At 36.2% G+C, this 14,140-nt stretch overlaps 1 protein-coding gene across 4 annotated transcripts in view; it reads left to right on the forward strand.

The window, feature by feature from the left end:
• Nucleotides 1-14,140, forward strand: part of LOC150107261 (uncharacterized) — a 149,079-nt gene that overhangs the window by 10,765 nt on the left and 124,174 nt on the right. For all 4 annotated transcript variants that reach the window (XM_090391109.1, XM_090391110.1, XM_090391111.1 and 1 more), the window contains exon 2: nt 8,600-8,662. In XM_090391109.1, the coding sequence (XP_090247235.1) occupies nt 8,600-8,662 (63 nt within the window). The remainder of the gene's footprint in view (nt 1-8,599; nt 8,663-14,140) is intronic.

A 14,140-nucleotide genomic window follows, 5' to 3' on the forward strand; every position in this document is an offset into this window, starting at 1 on the left:
AATTAAACCATATATAGAACTGGCACTATGAGAAGAACAAGCAGGTTTCAGACCAGGGCGAAGCACAATTGATCAACTATTAACCTTAAGACAGGTAATAGAAAAGAACACTAGAGTACAATCAAAGTTGCTACATAAATTTCATAGACTTTCGTCAAGTATTTGATTCAATCCATAGAAGAAAACTATGGAAGAATTTGGAATTCCCAACAAAACCATAAGAATAATAAAGAATCTGTATGAGAAATCTGAAAGTACGAATGGAGGACACCTTAACCAACTGGTTCACACAGGGAGCAGAGTAAGACAGGAATACAATCTGTCACCAGACCTGTTCAGTCTTACACTGGAAGAAGCAACCAATAAGGCCTTAAACAATGAAGACTCCAGAATCAAAATATATGGAGAAAATGTGACAAATTTAAAATTTGCAGATGACATTGCATTACTTGCAAGCACAGAAGAAAATCTACAGCGAATTTCTGATAAAATAAAGGAGGAATGTATAAAATCTGGATTAAACATAAATATAGACAAAACAAAAATTATGCAAATAGGAAAAAGAAGCACCAACCTGAAAATTGAAATTGATTGTAAGAATCTAGAGTAGGTAGAAAACTTCACCTACCTTGGAGGAGTTATTGAGTACAATGGGGGAAATTATAAAAGATATAAACAGACGAATCAGTCAAGCATCCCAAACTTTTGGACGACTTAATAAAATATGGAAGTCAAGAGACATCAAACAAGTAACAAAAGTAAGAATTTATGAAACAATGGTCTTCCCATTACTCCTCTATGGAAGTGAATGCTGGAATCTCAAAAAGACTGAAGAGAAAAATTATTAGTTACTGAAATGGGTTGGCTAAGAAGATTACTTTGAGTATCTCTGCTGGATTGACTAAGAAACGAAGACATAAGGAAACGACTTAAACAAGAAATAACAATAATAGACAAAATCCAAGAAAGAAGACTGTGGTGGTTTGGGATTGTGACCAGAATGGGAACAGAAAGACTACCATCTAAAGCCCTGAATACAGCGATGGAAGGTAAAAGATCCAAAGGACGGCCCCGAATTAGATGGATAGACAAAATAAAAGAGGACCTGAAAACCAAATCGCAACAAGTGACACCAAACTGGACAGAATTGTTTGGACTCCCCCCGGGACAGACAGAAGTGGAAAGAGTTAATTCGGCCTCATCATCATCATCCACAAAGATGATGGAAGAGAGAAGAAGATTATAAGTACTGAATATGCATTCATTAAAATGAATTATGTGATATGTTTGAAATAATTTATTCAAAAGGATTGAAAGACAGTCATTCAGTCATTTTTGTTAGCACTAGGGAATTGATTATTACTGAGATGCAGTGTTTTGTCTGCAGTTGTTTTTGTTTTCTTTTTGGCATTTACTTCAAGAAGTGTTACTTGATGAAGAAGCTTCAAAAATAACCTGATGACTCTCAAGCATGTCTGCTTGAAAATTATCGAAATGCATGGGTTTGGCTCAGTTGCTTGAGCCAACCAGCCCGATTGACTTTGTCTGAATATTCAAATTAAGCATGTTATCGCATACTGCTCATTCCCTTTAATTTCCACTGACATTGGAAAAAATTACAAGACCAGTATGTAGTTAAAATTGGTTCTTCTCTCATTTGCAGGCCGATTCGTTTGGCTTTGCAGTTTAAGTAATTTGTAGATTTTTTTCTGTGCCATTGAATAATCAATAACTGTTTGTGTATATATGACAGACAATATCAGTTTTTTCCTTCACATGCTGCATACAAAATATCATTGCCACCATTGGCAATTTGCATGGGTGTATATATATATATATTTATTTATTGTGTGTGTTGTAATACTCCAATTTCGGCAAAATCAAATTTCCCTCATTAGGGAACGATGAAAAAACTGATGGGCATGCAGGCACTACACTGGATAGTGGAAGAAATAAGTAGGGCAACATCAAACGGTGATATTGCCCTATTTCTAAAGGAGTTAAATTAATAATTTCTCAAGTCCTAAATAGTGTCGCCTACTTTGCTGGATTGTGTGTTCTTGGCTGTTAGGCTGATGTTCTAAGCATTAGTGGTTCTACATTTGGGGGGCATGTGTCCATATCTGTTGAGATTTTGATAGTTTCTAATGCAATGGCAAATTATAGAAAAAGTCTCTGCACACTTGAGATTTTTTGTATTTGTGCTAGAAAAAGAGGAGCTCACTGTGATATAAATAATTACAGAAAATGAAAAGTTGCACCCTGATAAATTTGCCAGTCCATAAGAAACTCGGCTTCCAGCCCCAGGAAAATATCACAAGATATTTTCATCCTTTACCCTCATTCAGAGGCTATTAGTGCATTTGGTCACCACCACAATTATACATTTAGAAAAATACCAACAGAGGAAATTATGATCTAGATTAAATGAGGGATCCATAGCCTTTGCCCATATTCCAAACACTATCGGACTGGATATAGCAAATGTTTTAACACAGAACTGCCAAAAAAGCAACCTTTCGAGTGATTAATAGAAATGAAGAGAAAGAAAAGAATGGTAACTTATTAAAACAGATAAAGGGAGAACCACTGTAGTTCTAAACCACCATAATTGCATCCTTAAACTAACCTCTCTACTTAAAGCACCTAATCTTGGACTTTGATCCTACTGGCATGAAAATCAAAATCCTTCACAGGCCTCCTTAAGAAGGTTCTCTGTGGCCTGTAAAAATTACACCAATAAACTGATAGAGTTCCAGAACTCCTCCTCAGATTGTGCCATTATGCCCAATTGTGGATGGTTAATTCTAACTTACAAATTACCTGAAGTGCTTGCTCTCCTGGTATACTTGCAACATCTCTTCACACAAAAATAATCTCCAATAACTTGAAGTTCAGTATACTGTCAGTTTTGACATCTCTTCTCTTTTCATAAATTATCCATTTGAAGACATCGTGGACCTTATTCAAGTTAGATTGTTTCCTGGTTACCTTGGCCTCATTTCAGTTAAATATAAATCTAGGCTGTTTCATATGGCTAGGAAAATTCTATGAACAATTACTGTTATTCTATAAACAAAATTCTGCTTTCTCCTTCATGGTGACTACTCAGTGGAGACCTTTGAAGAGAAATCCCTAAACTCTATCCCACACAGACCTACTGTTTGGCTACACAGTGTAGATGACCTGTTCTAAATTTGGCCACATGGCTTGGATGATCCCAGTATACAATTCACCTTATTCTAAGGTGAATTGGAAACTGTGATGTTGGTTTAGATGAGCCATATGTATTAGTTAGACCCCCCCTCCCCCCTCCCCCCCCCACAGATAGATCCACCAAGATCTCTCTCTCCCCATGAGGCACCTGTTTGTGGTGGAGGGCCTTCCAGTGATAGCCCTGGCCTTTTTTTTTTTTTTTTGTTGTTGTTGTTTTGTTTCCTGTATTCTTTGCTCTACTTGTGTTTACAATTTTTTTCTTCCCTGACTACAGTTACCACGATCCAATGCGCTGCCACAATGTTTGCCATGCAGTGCAACCCATGGACATCTGGAAATGGAACCCTGGTACTCTTGCACTACTTTGGCCTCTGCTTCAGTAAGACAGGTGGTCCTGAATGGCTTGGCCAGGATCAATAAACTAGTGGGCTTACCTGTAAGGGTCAGCAGTCTTGCAGTAAGTCTCACCCATAGTCTGGGGATTGGGATCCAGGGTTTGCTGTGGTGTGGTGCTATAGCACCCTGGGTAGCCCTGCAGTTTACTCCCAAGTACAGTCATTGCTTGCTGGTCAGTGAACATTCATGTGCGGCTCCGTGGTGGGTGGGGAGCTTTGGTGCCAACCTATTCAAACCTTCTTGCAAGGTTGGCAACAAAGCTCCCCACAGTAAGATAACATCTAAACTTCCTAACATTGCTCTTCCTGATTTAGCATCATCATCAGTAAGTTACTCAATATCTCCTTTCACAATGCGAACTATATCATTGATATACAAGTTAAACAACATTGTTCCCAGAATAGAACACTGTGGTATCCCACTCATCACCTGCCCTTTTCAAGACACTACATCTCTATATGCAGCTCACTGGCTCCTATCAGTTGACCATCCCTGTTAGTAAGCTAGCAAATGAATATCTATCCCCATCCTACTCAGTTTTTACAGTAGTTAATCATGGTATTAACATCTCTGTTCATTACACTAATCACCCTATCATAAAATATATCTAAGTTACTGAAGTGTGATGTCTCTTTAACACACACTTGTGCTGCTCTCTCGCAAAGTGTTTCCATTCTCTTTAATCCAGGTTCTTTAGCCTCTAACACTTGCATGACTACAGCTGATATACATCATGACTACACACTGGCCTATAGTTTGACACTATTGACTTGCATTCTTCATCATGCATTGGTACTATTTTCCCTTCTTTCCATCTATAAGCATAGTAGGTTTCCCCTGACAGATGCCAGACTTCACAACCAAGTTGTAAGGGTACTGCCAGCTCTTTTTCAAATTCCTGTAATATTGCATTTCTTTTCCCTTTGTTTTCATCGTATGAGACAGTATTATTAAATGACATTCAAGTCCCACATTGCTTCAATATGCTGCTGCATGAGATAATTATCCTTAAGTTGGTGAAGGGATTTGATCTTGTGCATATTTCCGGCTTTCAATCAATGCTTCCATAGTCTTGTTACCAGTTATCACCTTCCTCTTGCTCGGTCTCATTTGTCTGAACATTTCAGAATCATCTCCCTCTCCAATACCTGACCTGTAGTAACATCATACTTAATATCTAAAATTTGTGTTAACTTGAATCTTGTATGTCAAATGTCCTCAAAGCCATTATCATTATTTCTTTATTTAAAGCTCACATTCAAAGGATACAGCTCTTCTGATATTACTAATACCTCATTTCTTATCTTTTCTGTCTTTTCAAAAAATGCTATGACTATTACATCTTGCTCCCATGAATACATCATTCTCCAATAGCCACGTCTCACTGACACCAATGATTTGTGGACTGAGTGTATCAAGGCCACAAACTCTGCACTCTTATTCCTAATACTCCTTCCATTGGTGTATAAGCACAGCAGCCTTCCCCTGGTTTCCCTTTCCTTTCCACAATTCCATACCTCATCACTGGAGTCCTTTGAGTCCATCCCCTACATCACTATCTTTGCCTTCTTTTGTCCATTATCTCACACCATTTCTACTATCTTGCACTCACAGTCCCAGCATCTAGTTTTGGTTTCCTTGACTGGCTACACACTTCTCTTTTTTTGCAAATATAATGAAAATTGAAGCATCTTTTCAGAAACCCTGTATTAGACATTCAAAAAATACAGTGAAACCTTAGTTTCATATCTTGTGATGATGTCATATTTTTAGATTTGTTTAAGTTATGAAAATAGAACAGTTATGAAGATTAGTCTGTTACCTGAACTGCTGATCTCATAAATTAAATGGAGTAATTTGTATGTGATTCACTAAGAGTAAATTTGCTTGAATAACAGATAACCAGGTTTTAACTTGTGTGTATACTTTTATTTATACGGGATGTATTTCCTCTGTTTCTCTGTCTATATGGCTAAGAGCATTTTCAGGCGGTTGCTTAAGTTATAACATTAGTAAAAAAAAAAAAGACAAAAAAAAAATGTTTTCCAATAGCTGCTAATATTCCTATAAATTGAAAAGACTGGAATGATAGTTTAATCACGAGTATCATTAGGCTTGTTGCATGCATTCTGTACATTGTTGTGTAAACTCTAGTGATTGCTGGGGTAGACGACTTCCATGTTACAAATAGTAATTAAGGTCTTCCAAATGTTATGAAGGATCATTCCTTGGTTTCTATCTAGGGTGCCTTTTGGGTGAATCACCTTGGAGGACTTCTTGAACAACCTTTTGAAGTAATTCTCTAAGTAAGTTTTGGGAATGCTGCCAAATTATCATGTGATGTTCTTTGTGGATGTATGTTATGAGTCCACATTTTTCTTCACTTTTGTTTTCAACATTGCCTGTTTGTTGGAGATTTCAAAACTTTTCCCAGTTTGACCTACATACATCTTTCCACAAGAACACAGAATCTTGTACACCCAGATGTTTATTAAATGAACTCTGTCTTTAGGGGTGTATAGAAAGTTTCGTAAGGTGTTGTTGACTTCAAGACTGCCTTTAATATTTTATCTATTTTTCTCGATGCATTGCCAACGTGTGGTACAGATACCATGCCTTTTGTAATTAATTTTTGGATTATCATATGATGGTTTATCAGAAAATAAAAGTTTCTTTACCTTTTAGAGAAAGATGCTTTGAGGAGTTTACGTCAATTTTTTACTTATGTTAAGCAACCTCCTGAAGATGCTGTTAGCGATATAGATAGTGAAATATGTTGAGGAAATGCATCTGGTATAAATAAAAATACATACGAACTAAAACCTGTTTATCTATTATTAAAGAAAGTAATTTCAGATCAGTTTTATTGCTGGATCATTTCATTGTGCTGTAACAGCTTGTTCAAGAGATCACATAAAACTTAAAACTGGCTGTTTAAAATTGCCTAGTAGCAAAATTCAATTTGAATATATCTTATGCATTTTTAATCTTTTATTGTAGAAGTCTCTTATGAAGTAGCACACCTCCATTTAGTTATTTTTTCAGTATTATGGCACTCGTCCTTGAATAATGTCTAGTAATGAAAAGATAAGTATCGTCAGAGATTACAGTAGGGAAGTTGCTAATGATAGAAGAACTGAAGAAAAATGTATAATTGGATGATGGGAGGGGGGCATATAAGCATGAATGCAGATGGCATGCATTGGCAAATTTGCACATTGAATGCAGTTTGAGTAATTATGCAGAATTTCAACTATGAGGACAATTGCGAAGAGGAATAATATGAGGAAAAATATATGAAAAGATAAAGGGTTACTACAGTTTGTAGACCATCTTATATCGAAACCGCGTTATATGAGGGTGACCTGTATGTAGTTTTCAATGTCAGTAATTCATTATTCCGCTAATCAGACTTCAATCGCACCTCTCACTCCCTGAATGATAACAAGAGCAAGAGTGAATTTCAAGACCAGCATTTGTCCCTGGAAGCATATGAGTTATTGAATAGGTTTTATATGATTGACGCCGAAGACTTTTCAGTATACTTTTCAGACTGTATAATAATACAGTCTGAAGACCTTTCAGACTGTATAATAATAGTAATTTGTAATGTTCCATGTGAAAATAGATTTGAAAGTCTGCTTAAAAATCTAGTTGATATCCAAAAGAGAAGACATAATGGAAGCATATTAGTTATTAAATAGGTTTTATATGATTGACGCTGAAGACGTTTCAGTACATGGCAGGTAGGAAGGAATAGAACAAGGGGTCACTCATCGAAATTGTGTACCAGTCTGTTTAAGAAGACTGTTAGAAGCAGATGTTTTGCTTGAGGGTGGTGAATGGTTGGAATGGGTTGCCAGTGGTGGTGGTTGTAAGTGCTTTGAGAGGTATGATAGGTATTGCAAATAATGGGTCTTCTGCAATGAATTGTATGGTTCCATGGAGAAGCCTGTATAATAATAGTAATATTGCCCACCCACCACCCTTTTTTTTTTTATATTTGCATTAATCTTAGGAGTAATAACTTGGTGTTATTCTGAACTGTATTTGTTAAACTTAACTATAAATTCTTTTCTTAAATAAAGAGCCAATAGGCTTCACTTTGGCAATGTAACATTATTTAAATTAAGGGGATATTAAATCCCACATTATTTCAAAGCCGAATAAGAAACTCAAAGATCGGAATCAAAGAGTTTCATGCCGAATAAGTAAACTATAAAGTTTTGGGAGATTGTAGCGTAAGCTAAAGCACATAGTTCAACACTAGGCTTTGCTACTGAGTTGCCCTAGTGTTGAACTATGTGCTTTAGCTTACACTACAATCTGCCGAAACTTTATAGTTTACTATATTCGGCATGAAACTCTTTGATTCCGATCTTTGAGTTTCTTATTTGGCTTTGAAATAATGTGGGATTTAATATCCCCTTAATTTAAATAATGTTACATTGCCGAAGTGAAGCCTATTGGCTCTTTATTTAAGTAATTTATGGGTGCACCTTTTTTGACAACTCGTATAGCAAAGTATTTAAGTTCTTTTCACTGTGACCTCGGTATTATATAGGTCTACCTACTCACTGATGAGACATCAATAAAGGTTGAAACCGTCTGGGTAGTGACCTTCCACCATAATGTATAACATCATACATCTCCTAGGAGATGTGTTTTACATTATGGGAAATACTAAGAATAGTGATCAGAACTTTTCCCCACCTTTGCTACGAGTTGCCCTAGTGTTGAACTATGTGCTTTAGCTTACGTTACAATCCGCCGAAACTTTATAGTTTATTACATTCGGCATGAAACTCTGATTCCGATCTTTGAGTTTCTTATTCAGCTTTGATATAATGTGGGATTTAATATCCCTTTAATTTAAAAAAAAAATACTATAAATTCTATTATCAGATAAGCAATTTTTTTTTCTAAATTGATAATTTTATAGTTTTTTGCACAAATTGATATTAAATTTACTTTTTTTCCCTTACAGAACTTATTTGATGAACTTTTTGGTTATATATTACAAGATAACCAGGTGCAATTTCAGAATGAGGTAAGGCCCTTTTGTTTAGTTAACGAATAAGCTTTGCAGTTATTCTAATAGTAGCTTTTCTTTTGTCAGTAGGGGAATGTGAAATTTCAAGATTTATTATTATTATTTCGGGCAACTCCAAGGAGTCGACAGACTCATTGAGGGAGGCCCTAAAATCATGTCAAGAACAACTATTCAACATTCACACAGTATCTATCATACCTCGCCTTGAACTCATTCACGGACATAGCACCCACAACAGACTCTGCCAGCTTATTCCACTCATTTACCACTCTCCAAGTAAAAAACCTAGCTCTAACACCCTTGTTAACCACATTCTTGCCCATCTTCCATGTATGGCCCCTAGTCCTCCCACTACCAGTCCTATTCTCAAAAATATCTTCTGGATTAATCTTATAGAAACCCTTCAGTAATTTGAATGTCTCAATCCTACCACCCCTTTTCCGCCTATCAACCAATTTTTGCAACCCACATATCTTCAATCTGTTCTCATAAGGTTCATTCTACAGACCTGTCACCATCTTGGTCACTCGTCTCTGGATCCTCTCCACCTCCTCCCCATCAAGAAGATACCCTGGCACCCAAATCTGTGCACAGTAGTCCAGATGGGTTTTTATCAGGGCTCGATATAGAGGAACAATAACTTGTTTGTCTCTGCTTGTTAAAGTATTTTTCAGTAACCAAGTGATTTGATGAGCTGATTTAGCCACTTTTGCAATGTGTCCCCTAAACTTCAACTCCGTATCCACCAACACTCCCAAATCCCTGGCCTCATCAATCTCCTGGAGTACGGTTCCACCATGTGATATACTGCTGCCAATCTTTTCACTCCAAAATGCATAACCTTACACTTTGCTACATTAAATTGACCTCCATTTTCCCTAGCTCAGTCCTCCAAACTATCCATATCATCCTGCAAAATTTTGACATTCTGAGCATTCACTATTGCTCTATCTAACTTTGCATCATCTGCAAACAGATGCACAGTTCCTCTCTGATCCTTTCCTATATCGTTAATGAACAAATTAAACGGTAGTGGTCCAAGAACAGAACCCTGCGGCACACCACTAGTCACAGGCCATCTTTTGGACTTTACTCCTGAATAAACCACTCTGATATCTCATCAACCATCCTCATATCCATCCCCATCAACCACCCTCCTATCCATCTCACCAATCCTATATCCATCCCTATCTGCTCCAGTTTACTGATTAAGAGTTTCATGTGGTATCCTGCCTTGGCAAGGTCCAGTAGAATCACTGTAAACCCATTACCCTTATCCAGTTCAAATTCCTTGAATTCACTAAACGAGTAATGCATATAGACTGCTGTTTATAGTAAAATTCATGGGTACTGTGAAGATCATAAAATTCATGATGTTGTACTCTTATAGAATGTACACAGACGATAATAGTACAATATGATTAAGTTTGAATTATTTCTAGCTTCTTCTGAAAAATTTTTATCCTGATAAAAATCAATCTGTCAATCTGACAGGGGTCTTCAATATGGTCATATCTGAATTTGATCTTCTAAGGCACTCTGTTTCATAAGTGCACCTAGATCTTGGTTGTTGTCTTGGTCTTTTCCTTGATGGTCAGTCATGTGTTTTTGCCAGCTTTTCTGCTTCCATTCTGTTTAAGTGACATACCATTTTTGATTGGCACTGCTTATATAATCTTGAATGTAAAATGTATGAAATGCCTTTTTAATATCTTCATTTAAAAATTATTCTACCATTGATGCCACTTTAGTTACCCTAATTTTTTTTCACAACTCTGTGTGCTCTCGCTCTCTTGTCTTTGAACAACTATTTTATTTCTGACTCACTTTTCATATCTATTGAACACCTCATATGTTGCTAGCTAAGTTTTTTGGCTAATTTTTCTTTTATCCAACATAAATTCTATTCACCTGGCTCCCTATGATGCCAGTTTTGTTTCTTCCATTCTTTATTTGTAAATTTAATTTGCTGTCTTCACTAAAAGTTACCATAAATTTGAGCATATAGGTAAAATTGACTGTAAAAAGAAGGATATTGTATAATATGGAATTAAATTATTAAACATGCAGTTGATGAGAGTGTTACTACTTCCAGGTGCATCAAAAATTTAATGAATCTAATTGAAAAGCAGAAAAAAGAGATGGTAGTTCTGGTAGGAACAAACAGTAGATAGATCCAGATAACAGTGCCCGCCTACTGAACTTTACCATCTTCACAAACTATTACCCAATGGCTACAATTCCTGCTGTATCAAAAAAATATTAACATCCCAAACCCACATACACCTTCTCCAGAACAGAGTCTGCACTAAAGCTATCACTATTCCATATATATCCAAGGCTATGAAAAACTAACAGTCTTAAAAAAATACAATCTTTCAACCACTTCCAGACTATATAAAAAGTTAGCATCCCTTATCTGTTCCACAAAAGACTAGCCACAGTCCCTAGACCTGCCAGATGTTTATTTGGTCTCTTGTAGTTGTAAACTGTTGCCAATCAGTCAGTGCAACTGACATCGGAATTGCTGACCATGCTTTGGACACCTGCCACAGAATATGCTGGAAGAAAGCCATTTTGCTCCATCACAGGAAATACAAAAACAAGGACTTCCTTAAGTCTGCTTCTGCCTTAACAAACTATCCTAACCTTAACCAATTTGGTTTGCCCCATTTGAGAAGCTCTCATCCTCTGTACTTCAGCCCATCAGTCAAGGACACTCAATTTAGCCCACTGTGGGGGGGGGGGGGGCACTATTTAGGACTACTTTCAGTTGCCATGCTTCATTACTTAGTGTAGTTCCTGCATGCATCTATCTTATTATATTTTGTTCTCTGATGATGCCAATTTTACTTTGCCAAAATATTGGAATATTAATTAAATTAAAAATATTTTAATTAATATTAGTCTACACTAACTTTCTTAAAAAAATACAGTCATTAACAAACAATATTCTGGTGATATAGTATATGAAAAGGATATGAAAGGACTACTGTAAGAACAAGGGTGAAGAGTGAGAAAGTGAAAATGGTCAGTATACTATTAGATATGATAACAAGGAATTAAAAATTAGGGCTATGATAGCAAATTATTTGGTGTAGGCTGTGTAGAAAGAATCATTGTGAGTTCTTGGATGTTGTGGAATGAGTTTGAAGGGATTTATATAAGAGGGACAGCCTACACTTTGTGTTTGGTATCAAGAGTCACAAAAAATTTACTGGTACGAGATCTAATAGAGAGTGTCAGGGAAACTAGATTATGATAAGAGGAATGTTGTGAATCTGTATGTAAGAGCCAAGTTATGCAACTATATCATTGCCACAAATGTGATGCATAATGATTTTGATGAAAAGATGATCCTGTGTTCGTCCAGTTCAGGCTTATTAAGTATGGATACAGATATCTGCATAAGTGAAGCATTAGATTTAAAGAGATCTGAAAGTTGGTATGGGGTGGAGTCTAATAAGATCAAATACATTGTGAGGTGTTGTTGCAGACCTAGTGGATCTACAGACTTAGCTGCTAGTGAAATGTATCACCAAATAAACAATGGGTACTAATTAATGATCATGAGTGACTTTAATTATTTACACATTGATTGGGTAGCAGTGAAATTTCATGAAAAGAATGAAACCAAATTTATTGAGCTGTTGCTTGACAACTTCCTTAAGCAGTGTGTCAGTCAATTTCAGTAAATGAAATTGACTATTCTGCTCCAGTTGGTGACTGATCATGTTGTCTTGATGTGGGAAGGATATTGCATGTATAAATGGTTACATGTTAAACGTCAAAGCAGGAAATTATGATGAACTGAGGAGAATACTAGGTTCGATCTGATAGTACTGGTTGCTTGATGGAAGGATATCGGCAGTGCATGGGAAATGTTTAAAAAAATACATGAATATCAGAATGTGTTTCAGAGTTTGAAGAATAAAGAGGGTGTGAGTGGCATGGATGTGCAGTCTTATAAAGCACTAAATTCTTAAGAATAAGATATGGAAGGAATAATACAGGGTGAGTCAAAATGATGCGAGTGATTAGGAACATTTTCTGAACAAAAACGATTGAATACAGCAATACAGAACTTGCATTAGTTGAAATAGTAAAATAGTACATGAAAATGTTTTTGTGCCTGATTTATAAAAGTTCATTGTGTGCACCACATGTTGCATGGCACATGTTAATATGATACATGACTTCTTGCCACACAGAAACCAACATCTGAAGATCAATTGTTTCTAAAGCTTTGTGTATGTGATCCTTTAGTTTATGTGCTGCCTTTTGTCATAAGTTTTTTGACAAAGGCAGCACATAAACTTTGTCCCTTACATACCTCCAGAATAAAAAAAAAATCTAGTGACTGTGCAGGCCAGGCTGTAGGACCTATTTGGTCTATCTGCCAGGAAGTTGGATATTCAAAAGGACATGACATGATGAATATGTGGAGGTGCTTCATCTTGCTGAAAGACAGTATTGGGGTCTGTTCAGAAGTTATAGCAACAGCCATATCACCAACATGTCACAGTATGCGATTCCAGTTACATTTTTTTCCAAAAACATGAAAGGTCCATAAACTTTATTTTCTGTCAGGTCACAAATTACATTTACCTTTTGGATTTTCCTTGAGTGTTCAATATAGCTGCATGTGGGATTTCAGAACTTTCAGGGATCGGTTCATTTTTCCTGACAAATGAAATGGTTTTGTCACTGAAACACATTCTTGACATGGACACTTCATCCTCTTTGCAGGCCATAATGTCTAAACAAAAAGAGAAGTGGGCCAGCTTAGATATCAAAACGCATTCTTGCACATATGTAATCTGAAACTCTGACTTTCTTTATCAATTACTGCATATTGCATTTTCCTGTCACTAATTGTTTCTTCTTAAAAATAAGCAAAAATCATTTGCATCATTTTGACTCTCCCTGTAAACATGATGTTGGCTATGAAAATTAAGGTGCAGGCCAGAAGGGTTACAACTAAAGCTAGTGTGACTAGTGAAAATGTAGGGACATCTAGTGACAGTAAGGATTGATCAAATTTCCTAGTAAGGAAATTTCATCCATTTCCTTATCAACCAGCCTGCCACCTTGATTTGCCATCTCTTTTGCTCCCCAAAGTCCAATAACATGTCTGATACCAGACTTAACCATCACTCACATTTTAATCAACTGTCCTCACTTCATAAATGATCCCATATACAATAAATAACTTTTATTATTAAAAGACCAGAAGATAAATGATAAAATATATATACAAAGAGCCAACAAGTTTCACTAGCCACTGTCTAGCATTTTCAAGGCTGAACTGGTGTGAAAACAAATGCATTGAGTTACATCAGACCAAATACGTACAAATTGAGCCCATATACACTCAGATTTTATCTGATTCTTCAGATATTTGTTTTGTGTTTAAATTTTTACAGAGCATTAATATTTATAATTGGATATAGTCTAAATGTATTGTATATATTA

Source organism: Typopeltis vanoorti, chromosome 4 (assembly GCF_054136105.1).
Source record: "Typopeltis vanoorti isolate ZY-2024b chromosome 4, IOZ_Tvanoo_1.0, whole genome shotgun sequence".
Classification (NCBI taxonomy): Eukaryota; Metazoa; Arthropoda; class Arachnida; order Uropygi; family Thelyphonidae; genus Typopeltis; species Typopeltis vanoorti.